Raw genomic sequence first — 27,229 nt, 5'->3', positions numbered from 1 at the left:
ATCAGAGAGAATTAGAGGAGATAGACCAAGGAGAACCAATGCAACAATATTTATCGACAAGCACCTTGTACCAATGAAAAAAGTTCAAAGAACTGGCAGTTGTGTGTGGTCCTGGTGATTCAACTAATAAGATCGAGTGGTTGGAGTTGTGTGAGGCATACGAAATAGTCCTCACAAAATCTTTGCAGAGTTCCATGTTGGGTGTGATAGATCTCATCTGTAATCCTAGCTACTTGAGGGACCAAGATAAGAATATCGTGAATTAAAAGCTACTTTGGGTAACTCAGGCAACAAAATGGAAAGGGGAAAGGATGGAGGTTAGCTGGGAGGAATTTAAAAACGTAGTAAGGGAGGACAAAATACATGACAGTAGGCCATGTCTCTGCAGAGACACAGACCGCTCAGAAGGGTAACTGGGAGATTTCAAACCAATCTGACTTACTGTTTCTACTACAACACACATATAGAAGCACAGAAGCAAAGATTAACATGTGCTATCAGTTACAGGTAAGGCATATATTTCATCTTTCTCTGTTGCTAATTTTTAACATAGAAAATTAATTCAGAATAACAAAAACAGACCTAGAAATGACACCGAGTATCACCAGTGAAGGCCCAAGGCCAAGTTTAAAGTTATTCAGTTTCATTTCCATTGCCACTTCTCTCACTTCAGCTTCAATCATCTGTTTTATCTGAAGGTCCCTGTCCATTCCCCTGACTAAGTGCTAGAGTATAGACTTGCACACTGAGCTGGCCCACCAATGTGTCACAGCACTGTTCATAAGGACTCTTTCTCATGGTGTGTACCTGTCTCACTCTTTTGAGGACAGGAAGGAAATGGAGTTAGAAAAGGACATGAGGGCTGGAGAGATGCTCAGTGGTTAGGAGCACTGACTGCTCTTCCAGAGTTCCTGAGTTCAACTCCCAGCAACACATGGTGGCTCACAACCATCTGTAATGAGATCTGATGCCCTCTTCTGGTGTGTCTGAAGACAGCTACAGTGTACTCATACATAAAATAAATAAATTAAAAAACAAAACAAAAAGAAAAGGACATGAACAGGCAGAATGTCAAGCTGCTGCTTGGAGTATGTTTAGACATATTTTCAAAATATGTTGAAAAACTTACGCTTCTATTAGGGATTTATACCAAATACTGTAGAAGTGCCATCTGTCCTTCATCTTCCTGACTGTAGGCCTGTCTAAGGATTCATGACCTGCTGCATTGCTGAGTACTGGCCACCCAGCTAAAGTCCCTGCCACAGGGATAGTCAGCTGCCACAGGTCCCTGGCCTTGTAGCCACAATACTTGATGTACAGCACACCAGGAATACAGAACTACTGTAGTAAACTACTGGTAGTAAAAGGTAACAGATACCCAGTGATTAGCTTAGAGTATACAGAAATCCTGAATTCATAAAAGGAAAACAATTACAAAAACACACAAATATTAATAGAAAACCAAAACCTATGACTCTATCGTTAAAATACAAAAACGTAAGATGAACCACATTATTATGGAACAGTGTTATAGTTTGTCCTAACAATATTCCAAACAAGATGAATTCTTCTCAAGGTCCACAGCACCAAATACCTTTATTTTATGTTAACTATGATCATGTGCTGAACACCACAGCTTCCTTGGTAACTAGGCAGACATATGATATTGAGATAGCTATTAGCATTGGTGACCACAGCAGCAGGGAAGGGACAGCACAGTCCTGTCCTCTGGGCAGAGCCTACCAGTTCTAGCAGGGAATAAAGAATGCCTTTGCAGAATAAAACAAAACAGGTTTATTTCTATTTACCTCAAAGAGAAAAAGCATGTAATAAGGTCTGTCAAGTTATGTGCTGAAGGCAAGCTCCTAATTTGGGCACAAGAGATCTGAATACAAGAGACACTCAGTATATAAAGAATATTGTCTGCAGGTTGATAAATGGTACAAAAAAAAGGTCATTTCAATGTTTTAGCACTTACCCAAAATATCACATCATCCAGGAAATAGGTTGAATAATTCCCAGAAACCATTACTTAGGGACCTTCTCAATTTTAATACTTTTTTAAAATTTATTTTATTTATATGAATACACTGTAGCTGTCTTCGGACACACCAGTAGAAGGCATCCAATCCCATTCCAGATGGTTGTGAGCCACCATGTGGTTGCTGGGAATTGAACTCAGGACCTCTGGAAGAGCAGTCAGTGCTCTTACCTTCTGAGCCATCTCCCCAGCTCTCAATTTTAATACTTTAAGAGCCATCAGTAGAGGACCTGAGCAAAACTGTCTTCTCACTGTGACAATACTGCTGTCCTCATGAACACAGTAGTTCCAGTTGTGTGTACAAGACTTGCACAAACTTAATCTAGCCAGCAATGTAGCATAGAGTGGGAAGGGAATCTTAAGCCTGAACCCAAAACGAGGAACTATGGACAGCTTAATAGCTTCTGGCAGAGGAAAGTCAGTTTTCATTAAGGGTGTGGCTCCTGATAGGTTGAAGATGCTCCAATCATGACTCCCCAACCAGAAGTATATAAATGGGCAGCACAAATTAAAGTAATGGACAACACTAACAAAATTAACACACACATAAAAATCAGAGTACATAAAATTAGGGGGATAGGGAGGTGGAGGTCAACCTAGGAGGAATTAGGATGAGAAGTTGGTTAATGTGATTCAAATACACTGTGTGAAAATTTCAAAGAAGAAATAAAAACTTTCTTTGCTGTGGTTTGCCCTGGAGTTATCTGTATTTTGATAACTCCTGTCCCAAGGACAGCTGTACAGTCACATACTCAGAACTCAGGTGACTTCACCAGAACCTTCTCCCCATTTAATTTGTAAAATACAGGTGTGAGCAGATAAAGGATAGAAGGAGGCCTGTCATTGGACAAGAAGGAAGGATGGACGGGAGAAAAGTTTGAAGGAAGAGGAGGAGGCTGGAATGGAAAGAGGAAGAGACAGGAAGGAGAGAGAGGGGGCAGTCATGGCGGAGAGAAAATGGAAGCTGATGCTAAGATTCCACTCTGTGCATTAACAGGTTGTTATTAATATTCTTAAGGGACAGATTATACTGGGCTTTGTATGTTTAGGTGGGCAATTATATCTTATCAATTGGGTCAAAGGTTATTGTGTTGTGTGTTCTTTCATGTGCAGATTTAAGTGTAAGGGAGTGTGGGGCAGCTAGTCTGGGCCGCCATGGAATTGGAATATGTGCTTCTGGCAAGATATCTACCAGATATCTTGAGGCACTACAGTTCTGCACCTAGAGCGGAATAAAAGACTTTTATTTTTTATATTTTTACAACAACAATTCTTAATCCTGAAATTAAAAGAATATCTAGATATACACACACATATATATACATGCATGCATACATACATACATACATACATACTTACATACATAATTAGCTACCTCTGAGAACAGTGAGATAGCATCAGCTTCTCAAAGTATTTGCTAGTCAGTTATCTTATTCAATATATAAACCCTCCAGCCCCAATATAAAAACAGGTTGGAAGAAACGGAACCTGACTAAAGTTGTCTACCTGAAGTAAAGCTTGAATTGTCTTCCTCAAATAATGTACTATCTGAGGGCTGTAATAAAACTACAGAAGCAATCCAGGAGTTAGCCAAAGTATGCTATATTACCAAAATGCCAGGCAGGATGAGCCTACCAGTACAATAATGGAATGGTTATGAGTAAAACAATTAGCCTTCCAACTGAATTTAAGTCCTATTCCATAGGAGGAAATTCATATCTGGTATGTTAAGCCAGGGCAAATGGGAGGTCATAGGCCAAAGTGGAGAAGAAGTTGCTGCTGTTTTGTTGAATGAATATAATGTGCCTGACAAGGTACTTCTTGTACATTTGTGTTTGTACCCATAGAATACTGCTGCTATCAGCTCCAACTGTTCATGGACAGAAACTATCTTTTGCAAATAAGATGTATTTGAGAAATTTGTAAGCCCCAGTGAAGCTCCTGAGAACAAGTGACTGCTGCTATGACAGAGGCCCAATAGTCACAGATGGGAATCTCTATCACTCCCTTCAATGCTTAGATATCTGTAAAAGAGAAGACAGAAAAAAATCTAAGTGCTGGAGGAAGGGCTGGAGAGTTGTCTAGTAATTTATTCTTTGAGGAAACATGGAAGCTCATGAGATTCCATAAATAGAAGCAAGAAGTAAGCAACATTCAAGTCTCAGGAAGTTCATGAGACAAACAGGATTCACAAGAGCTTTGAGTGATGCAGTGGACTTTGGATCATCCACACTCCTATAAGTATGCAACCCATCTTCTATACTCCTGTAAATAACCCCCCAAAACTCACTAGTTTGCAAAGTCAGACTGGCAGAATCATTATTTGGGTGTGTCACTTTCCCTATCTAGGATGAATAGATCTTTGTTTGCCAACTGGGATGAAACAGAAAAAAGTCTTTGAAGTTTAGATGATCAAGTGGACACAAAAATGTATAAAAAAAGATGGAAGAACAATACTTGTTTATGGTTATGTGATTGTTGACTTACTTGAAATACATAGTCAGAGTCCACTGACACGTATGCAAACTCAAACCATCCTGAGCGGGTTATTCTGAAAATTAATCAGACTAAATTATATATTATTATTTATAGTACTATAAAATAAAAGACAATAGTGGCTTACACCTTTAATCCTAGTACTTGGGAGGCAGCGGCAGGCAGATCTCTGAGTTCGTGGGCCAGTGTGGTCTACAGAGAGAGGGTAGCCAAGCTACACAGAAAAACTCTGTCTCAGAGCCAGAAAGAACAAAAAGAAAGGACAATGTGAAATAAGTTAGGATATGAGCAGGGAATTTGAAACCATTCTTATAGAGGACAAAAATTCTCCCACCTTTTTCATTGAGAGCAGCGTAATAGAAGTGTACAGCGGCGAATAATAAAAATAGTAAAAAGTGACCAATCACCATTTCACTCTGGGCCAAAGAGCCAAATCAGGCTAAAAGTTAGGGCTTATTTTCTAAGTGAGAGAGGGGTGGCAGAGGGACCACAGACTCAAGCAGTAACCTTAAAACAAAGAAACAGGGAGAGTCTCAGAGCACAGACTCTAGGTCCCCTGCTGTGAAAAGAAACAAGCTGCTCTGGGTCAGGGAGCCAAGAGTGTGGCTTAATTCAAAGACTGATTTATTTGATTTTAAAAACATTTATATACAGAGTTTTTCTAAACCATGTGGAGAATTTTGTCCATGATTTGAAACTAAAATAGAAAAAAAAAATAGAAGTCTGTAGCACCAGGCAGAGTGCATAACAGATACATATTATAGAAGTTGTGAGTGGAGGTCTAAGGCTCCAGGTAGAGAGCTTAGCAGACAGAGGTATAAAGATAAAGTGTGCTAATAAGTCGTACTGGATACTCAAATTCTTTCTAACGTGGGCTCCATGGGAATTTTGGGTTAAAATCCTTGTTTGACAAGCTGCCTGCTTCTTATTAGCAGGTATTAATAGAAGTGTGATTAAACTGTTTTTATAGTAAGATACAGATTTTGCCAGGGTCACCCAAGAATTCTGCCCACAGTTCACAACTAGTACAGGGAAAAATGCAACGGCTCCAAGCAGACAGCATAAGACATAAATGCTGCCTGCCTCCTATAGGCAGGGATTATTGGAAGTTTAAAGATGGTTTCTACAGGAAACTCATATTCTTTGTTCATGGGCTCCCCAGGAATTTTGGTTTAATATCTTGACATGACAAATTAAAACAGGCCTAAAAATAGGCTCATACAGTTTAGTGTACTTCATTTATTTTAAATAGCTTTAATTTTCAAAATGGGTGTCATTTTGATTTTTGTGATATTATTTCTCTGGGAGGGAATACAAGTTACAAGCTTTTCTGGTTGCTGACTGAAGAATATGCTGACTTGGGAAAAAGGTTTTGTTTTTGTATTTTTAAAAAAGGTGATTAGGCTCTGGACACCTTCCAGAGCTGTGTGGATAAGATTTGAGAGAGGGAGACCTCTAAAAAACTAGATTTGAGAAAAAAAAAAAAAAAAAAAAAAAAGAACAGAATTTCATCCTAACCAGAACAGAATTTCAACAACCTACACAGACTAATACAATCCATACAGATATCTTAATGATACTAAAATTGTGTTTTGAGATTTATATATTAAAGAATGTACAGCTTTGATAGGTCTCATCATGAGACATGTGAACTGGCCCGCTTGGACTCCTGATCTCAGGGACTTCAGTCAGGACAGACAGCAGAGACTACAACAATCATTGGGTGGCCTTCTCAAGGAGGAATAACTCCCCTATCTCCCCCCACCCCCACCCCCTTCGAGATATCTCAGTGCCCATATTCAGTCTCCGACCCAGTGTCCTGGACTTGGGGGCTGAGGGTGGTTGTTCTGAGGCTGTCTTTCTGGGGAATTTAGAAATGGTCATAATTTAATAGGCAGAAATTAGCTAGAATTGATTGCTGTAATCTCACCTGGTAGAAATCCTTATATTTGTTACTAAGTTGAAGTTAGAATCTTACATTAGTACAGAATTTATTTGATAAAAATTTAAGGTTTTCATTGGTAGGAATCTGTTATTGATATAAAATTGAAAATAATATTGTTACTCTTGTACAGGCATTGTGCCTATACAATACATTTAAGAATACAAGGCTTAACTACCCAAAGACTATACATGGACTGACCTTGGGCTCCAGCCTCATAGGTAGCAATGAATAGCCTAGTAAGAGCACCAGTGGAAGGGGAAGCCAAGGCTGGACCCCCAGTGAACGGGATTCTTGGGGGAAGGGCAGTAATGAGGGAAGGATGGGGAGGGGAACACCCATATAGAAGGAGAAGGGGAGGGGTTAGGGGGATGTTGGCCTGGAAACCAGGAAAGGAAATAACATTTGAAATGTAAATAAGAAATATCCAATTTAATAAAGATGGAAAAACAAAACAAAACAAAAAAAAAGATAGAAAAGAAATCCCTCTTGAAAAAAAAAAAACAAAAAAAAAAAAAAAAGAATACAAGGCTTAGACCAAGTCCTATAACCGCCTTTACAATCTGATTTCATATGACTGAACAGGGCCAGAAAGCAAATTCATGGCTCTGAGATTACTGTTAGGGTGTTTTCAAGAGTACTTAATAGACAACAGTCCAGATTACATAGATGGTTTTCAAAAATGTCAGAAAATACACAAAATGTGACAATTAATGGTACTTATTCTTTTGTTGTTGAGACATATCTGCTCCTAGCAGCTCCCCTTTTGTGAATTCAAAGGAGAAACTGAGCATCTCTAATTCTAGGTGAGATAATACATTGTGGCTAGGCAGCCACTGGGCAGAAACTGCCTATTTCATTACAGACAAAATACTGTCCAGAAAAGGACACACTATACAGAATAGTCAACTGAAAATCTCTGCCAAGTCAAAATAATCAGTCCTTCAAAATTCTGTTACAAACGTCTGTAAGAAGATCCTGGGCCAGAAGCCTGAAGACTGATGCTCTTTTGTGTTGCTAACAGGGGATTGTATAGGTAAGCAGTTGTCTCTACAGCTTGTCTCAGTTCTAGAAGCTGTATTAGGCTTCCTATATTTTCAGATAGTATTGATCATTCTAATTATAGTCTCAGAGCCCACCAAGGCTAACATTGAGAATACATATTTAATTGGATAGTTTTCAGAGAGTATACAAGCTAGCCAAGACATAACACATAGATTTTTAAGCCTCTCTTACGCTAGGATAGATAACAGAATGTACTAGTTAATTAACAAAAATGACAGACTGGGTGATATGTGTTTTTTATACTTTATAACTTAAAGAATGGTCGTATTTGTGCTCAGCTAACATTTGAGAGAAAAGTTCCTTTTTAATTAGACAGAAGGGGTGAAATGGAGATCAATGTCTATGTGCTGGTGAGGGCAGGCACAAGATAAGGCAAGTCCTGTGGTTGGACAGTGAAAAGGAAGTCGAGAACAGAGTTTTTGTAAGGCAGGATAGGAAAGGAAAAGAGGAGAGAAGGATGACCCACACCCCTGTGGCTTTAATTAGCCACAGATAGCTATGAATATCATATAAGAGATGGATTATTATAAGACAATTTGTCTTACCTAGGTGGGCAGTTTATATCAGTATCAATTGGCTCTGAGTTTATTGCGTGGATGTTTTGTGGAGTAAGAATTTACTGATATAAATCTAATTGATAAATTACAAGCTTCTAGAGTTTTGATTTACTGGGAGGCTGGGAATGTGAAGAAAGTCGCAAGAGGGCAGCCACCGTGGGGCTAGCTATAGAGGCGGAGAGACCGTCGGAGACAGAGAGTAAAAGAAGGTAGTGTGGCATGGTGATCGGTCACTTTTACTATTTTTATTATTTGCCGCTACAGAAGTGAATCAGCATGTTCTGACTAGTGAACTGCAATGGCAAATGCATGCTCACCAAGTGCTTTCGCATTTACTAATCCCGGAACCTGCCTGACAACCACAGAAGACAAAGGAGACGACCCACTGCCCACAGTCAAGACCCAAGAGGGAATCGCATAGTGCCAACTGTGTCCTCTGGGTGCAAGGACCTACGAGCAATCGGGGCAGGACGATTTGATTCCTGCCTGCGACTAGAGCTGGAAGACAGTCTCCAGAAGCGACGCCACAGCTGAGAGCAGAAGTAAGACCCACTTTTCTGCTACCAAGTGACCTGCCTGGTGGATTCAGGATACACAGAGTCAGAAGTCCTTTGTGTCAGGGCACTTCCTGTTTCTGGCTCTGCCTGGAAGTGAACTGTTATCATTCACAGTTCCCTACACCCAAATCCTGTGGTGGAAGAGAGCTGACCACCCAGGAGTGCAGACATCCTGAGACTGCAGGACAGACTGCCACCTCTACACACGTCTTCCCACATGCCTGGTCCAAAGGGAAACTGCACAGTGCCTCTGGACATAGGGATATAGGAACAGACAGTCGCCGGTACCCAAGGTTCTGGTCTGCACCCAGGACCAAACTGAACTGGCCAAACAGCTCCTGCACCCAAATCGGGTTGGGGAGAGAGCTGGACCTTCAGAAGTGTAGATACACCTGAGAAGTCAGAGGAGGTTACCCTCTGCCCAAAGTCTACACCCAATAGAGAATCACACAGTGCCAACTGTGCCCGCTGGGTGCAAGTACTTAGGAGCAAACGGGGGCAGGACCCTTTGATGCCTGCATGCGCCTAGAGCTGGAAGACAGTCTCCAGGAGTGCAGACACACCTGAAATCAGAGCACGTGCTCTCAGGAAAAGCTTAATTAAAAAAAAAAAAAAAGACAGTTAAACAGTTCTACAGGAGTGCTGACACAGAGGCCTGCAGAAGGGCCAAGTCACTCTAAGAAACAGCAAGACAAGCAAACAACAGAGACAACGCAATGTCTAGAGGCAAGCACAGGAACCTAAGCAACAGAAACCAAGACTACTTGGCACCATCAGACCCCAGTTATCCCGCCAAAGAAAATACTGGATATCCACACACACCAGAAAAGCAAGATTTAGATTTAAAACCACATTTTTTGATAATGATGGAGGACTTTAAGAAAGACATAAAGAACTCCCTTAGAGAAATGCAGGAAAACACAACTAAACAAGTAGAAGCCCTTAGAGAGGAAACACAAAAAATCCCTGAAAGAATTATAGGAAAACACAACCAAACAGGTGAAGGAATTGAAAATGGAAATAGAAACAATAAAGAAAGCACAAAGAGAGAAAACCCTGTATATAGAAAACCTAAGGAAGAGAAAAGGAGCTGTAGATACAAGCATCATCAACAGAATACAAGAGATAGAAGAGAGAATCTCAGGGGAAGAAAATAGCATAAAAATCATCGCCACAACTGTCAAAGATAATGTAAAGGGCAAAAAGCTCCTAGCCCAAAACATACAGGAAATCCAGACACAGTGGGAAGATCAAACTTAAGTATAATAGGTATAGATGAAACTGAAGACTCCCAACTTAAAGGGCCAGTAAATATATTCAACAAAATTATAGAAGAAAACTTCCCTAACCTAAAGAAAGGGATGCTCATAAACATAAAAGAAGCCTACAGAACTCCAAATACATTGCTGGAACAGAAGAGAAACTCCTCCCATCACATAATAGTTAAAACACCAAATGCACAAAACAAAGAAAGAATATTAGAAGCAGTAACAGAAAAAGATCAAGTGACATATAAAGGCAGAACTATAAGATTTACACCAGATTTCTCACCAGACACTATGAAAGCCAGAAGATCCTGGACAGATGTCATACAGACGCTAAGAGAACACAAATGCCAGTCCAGGTTACTGTAGATACTGTACACAGATGCAGAAACCAAGATATTCCATGACAAAACCAAATTTACACAATATCTTTCTCCAAATCTAGCCCTACAAGGGATAATAGATGGGAAACTCCAACACAAAAAGAGAAACTACACCTTACAGATAGCAAGAATATAATTTGCTTGCAATAAAACCAAAAGAGAGACAAACATAATTCCACCTCTAACAACGAAAATAACAGGAAGAAATAATCACTATTCTTTAATACCTCTCAAAATCACTTGACTCAATTCCCCAATAAAAAGACATAGACTAACAGACTGGATACGTAAAAGAGGACCCAGCATATTGCTAAATGCATGAAACACACCTCAGAGACAAAGACAGACACTACCTCAGAATAAATGGCTGGGAAACAAATTTTCCAAGCAAATCACCGGAAGAAACAAGCTGGAGTTGACATTCTAATATCAAGTAAAATTGACATTCAACCAAAAGTCTCCAAAACAAGATAAGGAAGGAAACTTCATATTCATCAAAGGAAAAACCCACCAAGATGAACTCTCAATCCTAAATATCTATGCTCCAAATTTAAGGGCACCTACATTCATAAAAGAAACCTTACTAAAGCTAAAAGCACACATTGCACCTCACACAATAATAGTAGGAGATTTCAACACCCCACTATCATCAATGCAAAGATCATAGAAACAGAAATTTTAAAAAGACATAGAGAAACTAACAGAAGTTATGAACCAAATGGATTTAACAGATATTTATAGAATATTCCATCCTAAATCAAAGGATATAACTTCTTCTCAGCACCTTATGGAACCTTCTTCAAAACTGACCATATAATTGGTGACAAAACAGGCTTCAACAAATACAGGAAGATTGAAATAATGCATCCTATCAGATCACCACGCACTAAGACTGGTCTTCAATAACAAAAATAATGACAGAAAGCCCATGTTTCCATGGAAGTTGAACAATGCTCTACTCAATGATAACTTGGTCAAGGAAGAAATAAAGAAAAAAAATTAAAGACTTCTTAGCATTTAATGAAAATGGAGATACAACATTCCCAAACGTATGGGACGCAGTGAAAGCGGAGCTAAAGAAAAAAATCATAGGTCTGAGTGCCTGCAAAAAGAAACAGGGGAGAGCATATGTCAGCAGCTTGACAGTACACCTAAAAGCTCTAGAACAAAAAAGAAATAAATAAACCCAAGAGGAGTAGAAGGCAGAAAATAATCAAACTCAGGGCTGAAATCAACGAAGTAGAAACAAAAAGGACTATACAAAGAATCAACAGAACCAAAATCTGGTTCTTTGAGAAAAATCAACAAAATAGATAAACCCTTAGCCAGACTAACGAGAGGACACAGAGAGTGTGTCCAAATTAACAAAATCAGAAATGAAAAGGGAGACATAACTACAGAATCAGAAGAAATTCAAAAAATCATCAGCTCCTACTACAAAAGCCTATATTCAACAAAACTTGAAAATCTGCAGGAAATGGACAATTTCCTAGACAGATACCAGGTACTGAAGTTAAATCAGGAACAGATAAACCAAAAATAACCCCATAACTCCTAATGAAGTAGAAGCAGTTATTAAAAGTCTCCCAACCAAAAAGAGCCCAGGTCCAGATGGGTTCAGTGCAGAATTCTATCAGACCTTCATAGAAGACCTCATACCAATACTATCCAAAGTATTCCACAAAAATGAAACAGATGGAGGACTACCAAATTCCTCCTATGAAGCCACAATTAATCTTATACCAAAACCACACAAAGACCCAACAAAGAAAGAGAACTTCAGACCGATTTCCCTTATGAATATCGATGCAAAAATACTCAATAAAATTCTTGCAAACTGAATCCAAGAACACATCAAAACGATCATCCATCATAATCAAGTAGGTTTCATCCCAGGGATTCGGGGATGGTTTAATATATGGAAATCCATCAATGTAATCCACTATATAAACAAACTCAAAGATAAGAACCACATGATCATTTCATTAGATGCTGAGAAAGCATTTGACAAAATTCAACACCCCTTCAGGATAAAAGTCCTGGAAAGATCAGGAATTCCAGGCCCATACCTAAACATAGTAAAAGCCATATATAGCAAACCAGTAGCTAACATCAAAGTAAATGGAGAGAAACTTGAGGAAATCCCATCAAAATCAGGGACTACATAGTCCTAGCCAGAGCAATCAGACAGTGAAAGGAGGTCAAAGGGATATAAATTGAAGGGGAAGAAATCAAAATATCACTATTTGCAGATGATATAATAGTATACTTATGTGACCCCAAAAGTTCTACCAGAGAACTACTTAACCTGATAAATAACTTCAGCAAACTATTGGGGATATAAAATTAACTCAAACAAATCAGTAGCCTTCCTCTACTCAAAGAATAAACAGGCTGAGAAAGAAATTAAGGAAATGACACCCTTCACAATAGTCCCAAATAATATAAAATATCTTGGTGATATTTTTATATAACTTTAACCGAGCAAGTGAAAGATGTATGTGATAAGAATTTCAAGTCTCTGAAGAAAGAAATTGAGGAAGATCTCAGAAGATGGAAAGATCTTCCATGCTCATAGATTGGCAGGATTAATATAGGAAAGATGGCCATTTTGCCAATAGCAATCTACAGATTCAATGCAATTGCCATCAAAATTCCAACTCAATTCTTTATAGAGATAGAAAGAGCAATTTGCAAATTCATCTGGAATAACAAAAAACCCAGGACAGAGAAAACTATACTCAACAATAAAAGAACTTCTGGGGGAATCACCATCCCTGAGTTCAAGCAGTATTATAGAGCAATAGTCATAAAAACTGTATGGTATTGGTACAGAGACAGGCAGATAGATCAGTGGAATAGAATTGAAGACCCAGAAATGGACCCACACACCTATGCTCACTTGATCTTTGACAAAGGAGCTAAAACCGCCCAATGGAAGAAAGATAGGATTTTCAACAAATGGTGCTGGTTCAACTAGAGGTCAGCATGTAGAAGAATGCAAATCGGTCCATTGTTATCACCATGTACAAAGCTTAAATCCAAGGGGATCAAAGACCTCCACATCAAACCAGATACACTGAAACTAATAGAAGAAAAAGTGGGGAAGAGTCTTGAATACATGGGCACTGGGGAAATTTTCCTGAACAAAACCACCAATGGCTTATGCTCTAAGATCAAGAATTGACAAATGGGACCTCATAAAACTGCAAAGCTTCTGTAAGGTAAATGACACTGTCATTAGGACAAAATGGCAACCAACAGATTGGGAAAAGATCTTTACCAATCCTACATCTGATAGAGGGCTTATATCCAAAATATACAAGATCTCAAGAAGTTAGACTCCAGAGAGACAAGTAACCCTCCTAAAAAATGGAGTACAGAGTTAAACAAAACATTCTCTGCTGAGGATTATCGAATGGCCAAAAAGCACCTAAAGAAATGTTCAACATCCTTAGTCACCAGGGAAATGCAAATCAAAACAACCCTAAGATTCCACCTCACACCACTCAGAATGGCTAAGATAAAAAACTCAGGTGACAGCAAATGCTGGCGAGGATGTGGAGAAAGAGGAACACTCCTCCATCGTTGGTGGCACTGCACACTGGTACAACTACTCTAGAAATCAGTCTGGAGGTTCCTCAGAAAATTGGACATTGAACTGAGGACCCAGCTATACCTCTCTTGGGCATATAACCAAAAGATTATCCAACATACAACAAAGACACATGCTCCACTATGTTCATAGCAACTTTATTTATAATAGCTAGAAGCTGGAAAGAACCCAGATGCCCTTCAACAGAGGAATCAATTAAAAAAATGTGGTACATCTACACAATGGAGTACTATTCAGCTATCAAAAACAATTACTTTATGAAATTCATAGGCAAATGGAATGAACTAGAAAATATCATCGTGAGTGAGGTAACCCAATCACAGAAAAACACACATGGTATGCACTCATTGATAAGTGGCTATTAGCCCAAATGCTCGAATTACCCTAGATGCATAGAACACATGAAACTCAAGAGGGATGACCAATTGAAATAATTTTTATTCTGATAAAGATATCCTTTTCTGAGTGTATGTGAGTAGGGTGCATATGTGAGGAGGGTACATATATGTCTGCATGTGCGTGAGACAGCAACTTTCACTGAACCAGGAACTCACATACTTGGTGAGCTCCTGTCTCTACCTTCCAAGAGCTGGGACTGCAGGTGCATGATGTCATATCAGACTTTCCAGTTGCATTCTAGAGACTTGACTTAGATCCTCATGGCTGCACAGCAAGCACTTCACTAACTCACCTAGCCCCATGCCCCACCAAAACAGATTTAAATTAGATACTGAAAAGTACCCCCCCACTTAAACAAAGACTATAAGACAGAATTTTTTTTTTTGAGTCACAAAAACACTAAAGAACACCTTCATGTATTTTAATGCACAAAAAAAGACATTTTACTTTTGACATTTTGTAACCATCATTTTAGAATCGGGTATAAATTTTACCTAATGGTGTCATTTGGTAAGCAACACATCGATGTCTCCACAATGAAATGGCAGATCTCTCTCGATTCTGTAGTTCTTGGAGTCGTTCTGCTAGTCCACCTCTGTTTAATGGATTACAAAATGCTATGTTTGAATAAAAGCAACAGTCTTCAAGATAGCTATAGCTTTTACATTTTACATCCCCTCCTCAGAAAGATGAAATACGGAAATGTTAACATCAATATATAAAAGATACTCTCTTTCTGGGTATCATTTCCAATTTCTAGTTTTTTTAGAAGGTTCATTTCCTGCACTGCTATTATACTCACAGAGTCTAACAGTGAAGTCAGTTTGGTTCCTATTCTATACTCTCCTAATTTGTTCACTCCTAAGTGTATTGTACACTTACTGCCTGCAGTTGGCATTTAGCTCAGGTTAGAAAATGCCCCATTCTGTGATGCAAATATGGACTCCAAACATACAAATACATAAAAACAATGTGAGTTCAGATCCATAGACAAGAATGAACTTCCTAGTCAGCTGGTGTGCCCAATAATGAGACTAGAATATTATGTGGACTCCTTAAGATAATTTAGTATCAGTAACAAATAGGGTATAAAGATCACAAAATTTTAAAAAAAATGAAAATAAAGTAAGAAAAATAAGATTAAAAAGGCAAAGCAAAAAGGGAAGAAGGAAAAGAAATGGGAAGGGACGGAAGTTCTGCGGATGTCCTCCATGGTTTCCCTCTATTTCATCCACCCACCTTATCTACCCATCCCACAGTCAATTCTAAATATGAAATTTATGGGTTGGAGAGATGACTCATAGGTACTGATTTCTGTTCCAGAGGTCCTGAGTTCAACTCCCAGCACCCACATGGCAGCTCATGACCACCTGTCCCTCCAGGATCTAACACCCTTACACAGACATATATGCAGGCAAAACATCAATGCACATAAAATAAAAAAAAAAGTTAAGTTATTTTTTAAAAATCTGAAATTTACAATGTGCCTTTTGCCAGGAGCCATCTAGTAGAAGCAAAAAACTAGAAGGTGACCTTCCTGAGATGGTTTTGCCATAGACTGTAAAGTCATGATGTATTTGCTCGTCTAGGCAAGAATGAAAAGATCCCATTTGTGGAAAGATTCCTGCTATTACATGCTTTTCCTGTTATATCTGAATATATTAACAATCACCAGGTATTGGCCCACCCGTTTAAGGAGATTTCTGCAGAACAATGAAAATGTACTGTCTTGTAGTGATACTGTATAGACAAATACATGATTTCTTAATTCATAATGATGATTCTATAAGAATTCCTAAAGTTATACTAGTGACTATTAAGCCATTTATAATAGGACTGCTATCAAGTCCTCTCAGATATTAAAGCTGCAATGAGAACTCTTCCAGTATTCAAGTGTCATCAGTTAATTGCTTCTGAGATAGAAAGCAAGCATTTACAACTTAGAACACATTCCAAGAGGTTACAAAATAATTAACCAAAGGTCATAAAAAGGAAACTAACAATTTACTGTAGGTTCAAGGACAGAAGACAAAATATTGACTAGGTTTATCCATACAAAATTTCAAAGATAACTTAGTTATGGTGTTTAATTCTCCGTGAACATGTAAAGCTAATGACAGATAATGAATGGTCTACACTTATTGGATGCATAATATATTCTTTGCTCTAAACTTCTCATTCAATTTATGATTGGAATTTATGTTTAAACGTTCAGTGAACTTTTATTTTTAAAAAAAAGATGCTTGAAAAAATCATGTGATCTATTCCCCTAGAAAACATACCAAGAAAAAAAAAAAACCCAAAAAACTAAGAAGGAATACATTGAAAAGGATTATCACATCAGAGCAGGAAGAGAGAGGAAGATTAGAAGGAGTACAGCAGAGTAGTCTAACTTGAAATTAAAAGGGAACTTGAGACATTAAGAGAGAGCAGAAAGAACAGGCAAGCTTCCCCTTACCATGGGACAGAACAGGACTTTTCTTAACAGCAGGGCAGGCTTAGTCTTCAAAGAGGACAAAACTTTCTTCTTACAGATGTGGGTTTAATTCATTTAGCAGTAAAAGAGTAGAAGCTTTTTCTTTCTCTATGCAATAAAAATTGGAACTCATTTTTCATCCAAAATGAGTGAATTCTTTCTGCACTGACACTTGGGTTTTTGCTCCATATGCATACGTAAGTATAGGTGTGTAAGTATGTACTTATGACATAAGTATCTAGCTGGACCCTACTGGACTGCATGACGATATATGAATATGTGTGCCTGACTTTGTATATAAATTTATGTAAGTTCATGCATATTCGCTTGTGTAAAGAATTTTCCTTCTGCAAGTATGGATCTCTTCTCCTGGTTCAATAAAAGTTTACTGCTCCAACCCTCCCTACAGCCTGACAAGAGAGAGAAGAGGCTCCTGGGCAAGAGAAAAAAAAAGCATTACCAATCTTTTACCTAATTCCTGACTGTTAGGCTACAAGTGTCAATTGCCCAAGCCAATGGTTTTTAACCCTCAGAATGAGGAAGAAAGTTTTTAGGAATTTTTAGAAGTTATCAGCAAACATTCAGTATGATTAGAGAGCTAGATAGCCAGAGGTCATCCGTCTTTAAAGCTACCTCTGAGACTATATAAGTCAAAAACTACACCCGGAAACTATCAATCTTTAAAGCTACCTCTATGTTTAACTCTGTGTCCCCCTTAAACCCATTACAGGCTGGGCAGGCTCTTGGCACCACTCTCCATTAATTCAAGTCTAAGAACTTACCATTATCTAGTAGCTTAACTCCAACAAAAGTGTTTAATCAACCACTTCCATCCAAAACCTGCTATTACCTACTATCTCACTTCTAACACTAACTACTTTATACTTCCTGACTGACAATAAGTCTACACAGAAGTTTCAATGGCTATTGTGTCTCCTCCATATAAAAGTGTGCTTAGCACAGAAAAGGTCCTCAACAGGGTTGGGAACATGGTGTTCTGGAATTGAGTAACATCACCTGCACCATTAAAATAATTTTAATTTCAAGCATAATATCTTTCCCATACCTTCCTTCCTTCCTGGTAGCTGAACCCTGAACCTTAAATATCTTAGACAAATATTCTATCACTGAGCTAGGTTCTTAGTTCTGGAATTTATGAGATGAGATCAATGTACCATTCTAGTCTGAGTTCAAAGTCACCATGTCACCAAGGTTTGTCTTGAACTATAATTCTACTGTCTGTGGTGTGGTTGCAAGTGTACATCATCATATCCAACTCTCATTCTCTTCTAAAGGAACAACTTCATTTGAGGCATTGATGGATTATATTGACATAACCGACTATCTTGAGTCATAACGGCCACTGAGAAAAATACTGGCAGAGTTTCGCTTATAGTGTTTTCCAATGCAATACAAATAAACCATCAGAGTAGTATGTATAGCTTTTGACTGGACCCATCAGCATCAGGAATAGGTCTGAAGGACCTATTGTCTTGACCATTTAATAAACCCTCTTCCTTTAACTTCCTTTAACTTCACAGGAATCCACTGGTCTTCCAGCTGTATACAACCAAACTTCTACCACTAAGTCACTAATTGTACTCTGTGTAATCTTGGATCTTTCTTCTTTTTGGTCTCATGACATTGTCCAAGGTTTTTGGATAATAGGAAGTGGTTTTTCTAGAATGAGTATATAACCTTGTGCCAAACAATGTTAGAATGAATATTAATTTGTTCAGCATAAAGCACCAATCCCACTATTTGTCTCTGGAAATATTATTCTCTATGACTACTCTAAAGACTAGATCACTTTTTAAGATATAACAGCTAAGTATCTCCATGAACCGTGTGAGTTTTGGCATCAGTCTGCTGTATATTTCAACCACTCTATCCAATTGTTCTCAGTTTGCTGTGGAAATAAGATTAATAGACATCCCCACACTGCATGTGTTTTCTTCCTACTGTGATCCATTTTCCTAGCAAAACTCTGCTACTTCTGGGCGTAGGATACTGTGCTGCTTGACACAGGTTCTTTGTTGCCTTCACCCCCAGCCCCCCCTCCCCATGTGTTCTTTTTCTACTGTGATCTATTCCCTAGGAACTCTCTGCTAATAGTGATATGAGGGACTGTGCTGCTTGACCCAGGTTCTTCTCACTTATAGTTTTGTTTTGGGGAAAGGGACATTTTTTTCCAATTTATAACACACAAAGATACCATATGACGTAGGTTGGAACATGTCTTTAAATGCTCCCTCCCTCACATATCCCACCTGGCTGCAAAGTCTAGTCTATAACTGAAAAACAGTAACAAGGATTTTCCTCCACTATGGCTCTCCTTAGCCATGAGGTGTTTTTCTCCTTCAAACAAGGCTCTTGTATTTTCTTGCATTTGTAAGCATTATTCTGGCCAACCTCTCTAACCACAATCATGCCATAAAGGGAAGCTAAAGGACTTGCGCTTATTTTATGAGTTATGTTTGATAAGGAAACAGTGATTCATCGGCTCTAATTTCTAACATGGCACCTCCAACACTGACCTACAATAAAACTCGATAAGCCAAACAACACATTTCTTCTAAAGAAAGCTTCTAAAGAAAGCTTGCTAGCCATGACTAAATTCATAAATGTTCCACTTGAATGAACAAATGCTTAAACTGACTCCTGAACAGGCTTATATATCAAAAATCAGAATTTTGTATTGTCAATTTTCTTAATTAAAAAAAGTTTTTGAAAATTAAAACCTCAGTCAATATTTTAAAGAAAGAGAAGAGCAGAGGAAAAGAAAATGTAAAAGTTGATTTAACCTTAAAAGCTTCTTCTTTGGTGTTGAATTTTCTGGAGTCTTTGAAAACTTGGCCGTATATTTATGGGGTGTTTTCAATGTGGGCTCAGCTGAATTTGCTCCTGAGTCAGTCTGATTATCCAAAAACTGTCTTACATCTGATTTAAATTCCACCTGGTATTTGTGAGGTGATTCTGAATCAATGAACAGGGCATGCTTTGAGTCATCTTCTCTTTCACTATCTGATGAATACTCCAAAATTTCTGTAGAAATTTGCTGAAAAAAATAAAAGAGATATAACTACATATTCTTTATTTAAGCCCACAGGAAAATAGGTCAATCACTGTTGACAAAAAAAAAACCTTTAATACTCAAAAGTAAAGAGAAGAATAGATAAAATGGTTGTAAGACAGACATTACTTTATGGACCCCATGAAAATCAACGTAAGTCTGCTTTTTATTTTCCTTCAGCAAGCTAGCAGTATGTGTCACCACAGTAAACCAGTACCACCACCCGAACACCTAGACCATAGAGTGGGCACTTTCGGGCACTCAATGAAAAAAGATGACTTCTTAACTTTGAAGTCTTAATGAAGATCCCCAATCCCCTGCCTGTTGGCCGTGATGGACAAATCCAGCGGCTGACAACTCTACACTGCCCCTTCTGCATTCCATTTTAGGGCAACAACTTCACCTACGACTCTAGAGTCCTGCTGCTGCCCAGAACAAACAGAAGCCTGCAACCATCAGGGACCACCAGTTTACTTGCATCGCTGGAGGCCTGTCCTAACACAGGTCAACAAGAAGCCTACAGCCATCAGGATTTACCAGCTCTGCCTGCATTCCTGGAAGCCTACTACCATCAGGGACAACCAACTTTGCCTACAATCCTAGACAACTACATGCAGACCCAGAGGCCTGCTCCCATCAAGGATGAACAGGCCTGCCTGCCAACACTAGGGACAATCATGTGGCTAAAGGACAGTGAAAAAACAAAAACAAGAAAAGCCAAGGCAATACGACACAACCAAAACCTAGCTATCCTACTACAGCAATCCATGAATAGCCTAACACACCTGAATCTCAATAAAATGACCTTAAATCTAATATTAGGAAGATGATAGAGGACTTTAAAGAGGAAATGAATAAAGACCTTAAAAATACAAGAAAATAAAAGCAAACAAGTAAAAGAAATTAATAAAACTGTTCAAGCTTTGAAAATGGAAATAGAAGAAATAAAGGAAATACAAACTGAGGCAATGGTGAAAAATGAAAAACAAGGAAACAGAACAACAACTGCAGATACAAGCATCACTAACAGAATGCAAGAGATGTAAGACTCTCAGATATAGAGGAAACCATAGAATAAATTGATATACCAGTCAAAGAAAATGGTGAAGCTAAAATTTCTAACACAAAATACCCAGGACATTTGGGACATTATGAAAAGACCAAACTTAAGAATAATAGAAGAGCTTCCTCTCTCAATCTGCATCCCAGAGGTAACCCAGTGGCATAGCTCTCCAGACACAAATCCAGCCCAGTGAGAGCAGGTCTTTCAGGAGTACTGTCACTCTGAAGTCCACAGGTGAGATGAGCATTTTTGCTCCAATAACTGGCTGAAGGAGGACTTGCCAGGAGACCACATGGTTCAGAAACCACAGAACTACTGAGGATAGGAACCTTCTAGTCTCCATCTGCACCACAAAGTTAACCCTGTGGCATAGCTCTCTGGACCCAAATATCACCCAGAACAGAGCTAGTCTCCCAGGAGTGCTGACACAACTAAGATCACAGGCTCAAAGACTCACAAGAGGGACACGCTCCAGTGAAAGACAGTAACACCAACTAAAAGCACTAGAACAAAAAAGAAGCAAACACACCCAGGAGGAGTAGACAGCAGGAACTAATGAAACTCAGAGGTGAAATCAACCAAATAGAAACAAAAAGACCAAAAAAAGATCAATAAACCAGGATCTGGTTCTTTGAGAAAATTCAACAAGATAGATAGACCATTAGCCAGACTAACCACAGGACACAGAGCACTATTGAAATTAACAAAATCAGAAATGAAAAGGGAGACATAACAACAGAAACTGAGGAAATTCAAAAATTCATCAGATCTTACTACAAAAACCTATACTCAACAGAAATGGAAAATCTGGAGGCAATGAACAATTTTCTATACAGATACCAGGTATCCAAGTTCAATAAGGATCACATAAATCATTTAAAGAGTCCCATAACACCTAAAGAAATAGAAGCAGACATTAAAAGTCTCCTGACCAAAAAAAGTCCAGGACCAGATGGGTTTAGTGCAGAATTCTATCAGACCTAAAACCAATACTCTGCAAACTATTCAACAAATAGTTGAAGCCACAATTACACTCATACTTAAACCACACAGAAACCCAGCAAAAAAGGGAGAACTTCAGACCAATTTCCGTTATGAATACTGATGCAAAAATTACTCAATGAAATTCTCGCAAACCAAAACCAAGAAGACATCAAAACAATCACTGATCACGTTCAAGTAAGCTAAGTTCCAGGGATGCCGGGATGGTTCAATACACAGAAATCCATCAACCTAATCCACTATATAAACAAATTCAAATTATAAACCACATGATCATTCATTAGATGCTGAGAAAGCATTTGACAAAACTCATCACCATTTCATGATAAAAATCTTGGAAAGATCAAGAATTCAGGAATTCAAGACCCATACCTAAATAGAGTAAAAGTAATATATAGCAATCCAATAGCTAAAATAAAACTAAATGGAGTGAAACTTAAAGTAATCCCACTAAAATCAGGGACTAGACAAGACAGCCCACTCTCACCCTACCTATTCAATATAGTACTCAAAGTCGGAGCCAGAGCAATTAGACAAAAAAAGGAGGTCACAGGAATAAAAATTGGAAATGAAGTCAAAATATCACTATTTGCAGATGATAAGATAGTATACTTAAGTGACCCCAAAAATTCCACCAGAGAACCTCTAACGCTGATAAACAATTCAGCAAAGTGGTTGAATATAAAATTAACTCAAACGAATTTGTAGCCTTCCTCTACTCAAAGGATAAACAGGTAGAAAAAGAAATTAGGGAAATGACACACTTCACAATAGTCACAATATAAAATACCTTGGTATGACTCTACCGAAGCAAGCAAAAGATGTGTATGACAAGAATTTCAAGTCTCTGAAGAAAGAAATTGAAGAATATCTCAGAATATGGAAAGATCTCCCATGCTCATGGATTGGCAGGATTAATATAGTATAACTGGCCATTTTGCTAAAAGCAATCTATAGATTCAATGCGATCACCATCAAAATTCCAACTCAATTCTTCATAGAGTTAGAAAGAGCAATTTGCAAATTCATTTGGAATAAGCAAAACTCCAGGCTAACCAAATCTATTCTCAACAATAAAAGAACTTCTAGGGGAATCATCATCCCTGACCTCAAGCTGTATTACAGAGCAATAATGATAAAAACCGTATGTATTGGTACAGAGACAGGCAGATAGATCAAAAAAACTGAAGACCCAGAAAGAAACCCACACACCTATGGTCACTTGATCTTTGACAAAGAAGCTAAAACCATCCAGTGGAAAAAAGATAGGATTTTCAACAAATGGTGCTGGTTCAAATGGAGGTCAGAAGGTAGAGGAATGCAAATCAATCCATTCTTACCTCCTTGTACAAAGTTCAAGTCCAAGAGGATCAAGAGCTTCCACATGAAACCAGATACACCGAAAATAATAGATGAGAAAGTAAGGAAGAGACTGGAACACATGGGCACTGGGGAAATTTTCCTGAACAAAACACCAATGGCTTATGCTCTAAGATCAAGAATCGACAAATAGGATCTTATAAAATTGCAAAGTTTCTATAAGGCAAAGGACACTGTCAACAGAACAAAATGTCAACCAACAGATTGGGAAAAGATCTTTACCGATCCTACATCTGATAGGGGGCTAATGTCCAATATATAGAAAAACTCAAGAAGTTAAACTCCAGAGAGTCAAATAACCATATTAAAAATGGGGTACAGAGCTAAACAAAGAATTCTCAACTGAGGAATACCGAATGGCTAAGAAGCACGTAAAGAAATGCTGAACATCCTTAGTCATCAATGAAATGCTAAATAAAAAATAAAAATCTCACACTAGTCAGAATAGCTAAGATCAAAAACTCAGACGACAGCAGATGCTGGCCAGGATGTGGAAAAAGAGGAATACTACTCCACTGTTGGTGGGATTGCAAGCTGGTACAACCACTCTGGAAATCAGTCTGGAAGTTCCTCAGAAAATTGGAAATATTACTAGCTGAGGACCCAACTATACCACCCCTGGGTCTATACCCAAAAGATGCTCCAACATATAACAAGGACGACTGTTCCACTATGCTCATAGCAGCCTTATTTATTATAGTCAGATGATGGAAAGAACCCTGGTGTCCTTCAAAAGAAGAATGAATAGAGAAGATATGGTTCATTTACACAATGGAGTACTACTCAGCTGTTAAAAGCAATGGCTTAATGAAATTCTTAGGCAAAAGGATGGAACAAGAAAATATCAGTCTGAGTGAGGTAACCCAGATTCAAAAGAACATACAAGTTATATATTCACTGATAAGTGGTTATTTGAAAAACATCTTGGAATGCCCACAATACAACTCATAGACCATATGAAGCTCAAGAAGAAGAAGAAAGACCAAAGTGTGGATGCTTCAGTCCTACTTAAAAGGGAAAAGAAAGTAATCATAGGAAGTAGAGGGAAGAAGGGATGGGGCAGGGAGAGAGAAGGGGGAGGGAAAATGGGGGCAGGATCAGGTGTGAGAGGAGAGGGGAAATGTACAGAGGCTAAAGAAATTGTACATAGGTGTGTAGCAATGAGGGATGGGGAACTGGGGTAGCCACCAGAAAGTCCCAGATGCCAGGACCTAATGGGGATTACACTAGCCAAATACCCAACAAAGGGGAGAGAGAACCATAGAGACCAAGTCCAGAAGTTAGGCATGGCCCCTGGTTGAGGGATGGGGCCACCCACCCATACAAATGGCATACAAACTGGAATTAGGATAAAACTGTGATGAGAAACCTAGGCTCATTCCAAGACAGGCTTCAAACTGGCAACTCAGGAGACTAGGCCTGAATCTCTGTTTCCCAGAACTGGGCAGGACTAGGCAAGTCCAGGCCTCAGAAGATGCCCTGCCACCTGGCCTGAGGCAAGGACAATAGGTCAGCAGCAGTTTCTAGTCTTCCTCAGCAACAGTTCCCGACTTCCCCATTAACAGTTTCCATCCCCCTCGGCCCCAGGAATGGTTCTGGAATGTCCCTAGAGATAGAGTCAAGATTAGGATAGGTTACCCACCCCAGAATTCCCCTAATGTGATTTAAATCTGGCCTCTGAGCTCACTTTGGGGTCTCTCCATCTTTATAGATGGTAGATCCCAGCATGCTGGGCTTCTACAGAATAAGACATTCTCTGTGTTAACATACTATTTGATAATTCTTTGGAGAATCATGGACCCTTACAATCCTGTGTTTCAAAGCATGTTTTCTGAGACACAGTCTAGTCTTTCAAAGGCTGCCCTCCTCTGCCAGCTCCAGGTAAGAACAACATGCACCCTCAATCTGCCAGAGGTTGAAGGTTATCTGCTTGGATCTTAGGGGAGAAACATGCATGACAGCTTGCTAACATAAACTTATTCATTTACACAAACGAGGTAGAAGAAAGATACAAGTTATTGCTATGACTTTTTCTTTCGAGTTAGGGATTTGAAACATGGAGCCTTGTCTTCCAGAGGCAGGAGTTTATCTCCAGACTCATAGAGTAGTGCTGGTTACAAGTGACTTTTACGGTCAAGGCAAAGACTGAGGAAAGGAAGAACTGACAGAGAAGCCATCTTTAACAGGGCAGAAGAGGAATGGACCCTGAGAACAAAGGCAAAACAATATCCAAGAGAACAAATCAAACATAGTGAAATGCCAGGACATAGCTCTGAGCTGTGCAACCCAAAGATGCTCCCCTGTGAGGAACCTTCCCACACCAGCTGGATTAACAGCATGAAGAGAACATTGATCAGTCACATTTAGAACAAATTCTGCTGAATAAAAGTTCAATAAGTTTCTCTTTAAGGTTTTTGTTTTATTTTGTTTTTGCTTAGTTGGTTAGATTTTTGTTGTTGGTGGTGCTTTTTTGTTTTGTTTTCTTTTTGGCTAAGCACACCTTTAATCCCAGCACATAGGAGGCAGAGGCAGACAGATCTTTGAATTCAAAGGTAGCCTGGTCTACAGAGTAAGTCTCAGAACTGACAGAATTACACAGAATTACACTGTCTTGAAAAAATATACTTATATAATTTTTTTTTTTTGGTTCTTTTTTTCGGAGCTGGGGACCGAACCCAGGGCCTTGCACTTCCTAGGTAAGCGCTCTACCACTGAGCTAAATCCCCAGCCCCTTATATAATTTTTAAATCGTTGGTGAGGAAGTGTGTGCACAGGCTCATATGCGAAGGCATGAAGATCCCATCAGAGGGAGTCTAGAGGCTCTCCTGGAGCTAGATATAAGGAAAATGTAAAATGCCCAGACAGAATACTCAGAACTGAACTTGGAGTCCTCTGAAAAACAGAATGTGCTGCTCTTCATGGCCCTAAACAGGCTTCTTTACCGTTGATTTCTTGGGAGCTGTTTTTTTTTGTTTGTTTGTTTGTTTTTTTGTTTTGTTTTGTTTTGTTTTGTTTTTTTGTTTTTTGTTTTTTTTTAAGATTTATATATATATGTTAGTACACTATAGCTGTCTTCAGACACACCAGAAGACGGTGCCAGATCCCCATTACAGATGGTTGTGGGCCACCATGTAGCTGCTGGGAATTGACCTCAGGACCTCTGGAAGAACAGTCAGTGTTCTTAACCACTGAGCCATCTCTCCTGCCCCTCTTGGGAGCTCTTAATATGTGTATAATAACCTCTGTGGAATCCTGTAATATCCAGTTTTCCCTAAACTTAATTACCAAATTCAGTCACTGTTTGAGTGAGTACATCATAGAACAGCATGATTTAATCATCTGAATGAAAATGACATTACTCTTCAATATCATGTGGTAGATATACTCGAATATGCTCTTGATAGTTTACAATTATTCTTATGGAGAACTGTTCCTTTAGACTTTGAGGTAAAGTTGTTCTCATGAGCCATGTGGTTATTGTTCTGCTCCATCTGCAAAGCATCTGCTGGTCCAACTACAATGTTCCACCTCTGTTCTTTATAGCTTCTCGAGGTAGCAGCCAAGAGCACAGATGTCCTTGTTGTGTTCCCTCAAAACAGCAAAGATAAATCTGGCACATCAGTAGAAAATCAAAAAAAAGTATAAAATATAGATTTTGCCCTTCAGAGTAGCCATCCTCACAATTAAGTCAATTAGGTCAGAGGCTCCAACAGTAATTTTTTTCAGAGGTTCAGGGCCTCCTTTAAGATCCAAACCAAAGGTGAATTAGATCTCCTGCCACAGACATCTCACCATATCTCACATGTACATAAAGAGGCATCTTTGGAATAAAAAATAATTAAATTAAGCCTCATGAGATTCCTTGGAGATAAAAGAAAAGAAGTAAGTTTGCACTGAGTGAGTCACAAAACAAG

At 38.8% G+C, this 27,229-nt stretch overlaps 1 protein-coding gene across 1 annotated transcript in view; it reads right to left on the bottom strand.

Moving 5' to 3' along the window:
* Spidr (scaffold protein involved in DNA repair) overlaps positions 1 to 27,229 on the bottom strand; it is a 221,964-nt gene that overhangs the window by 129,011 nt on the left and 65,724 nt on the right. The window contains exons 6-7 of the mRNA XM_032899807.1: positions 19,602 to 19,855; positions 14,816 to 14,916 (exon numbers count right to left, since the gene is read on the bottom strand). Of these exons, the coding sequence (XP_032755698.1) occupies positions 14,816 to 14,916; positions 19,602 to 19,855 (355 nt within the window). The remainder of the gene's footprint in view (positions 1 to 14,815; positions 14,917 to 19,601; positions 19,856 to 27,229) is intronic.

The sequence above is a fragment of the Rattus rattus genome, chromosome 4, assembly GCF_011064425.1.
Source record: "Rattus rattus isolate New Zealand chromosome 4, Rrattus_CSIRO_v1, whole genome shotgun sequence".
In the NCBI taxonomy this organism is placed as follows: domain Eukaryota; kingdom Metazoa; phylum Chordata; class Mammalia; order Rodentia; family Muridae; genus Rattus; species Rattus rattus.
This window is presented reverse-complemented; position numbering and strand designations above follow the sequence as displayed.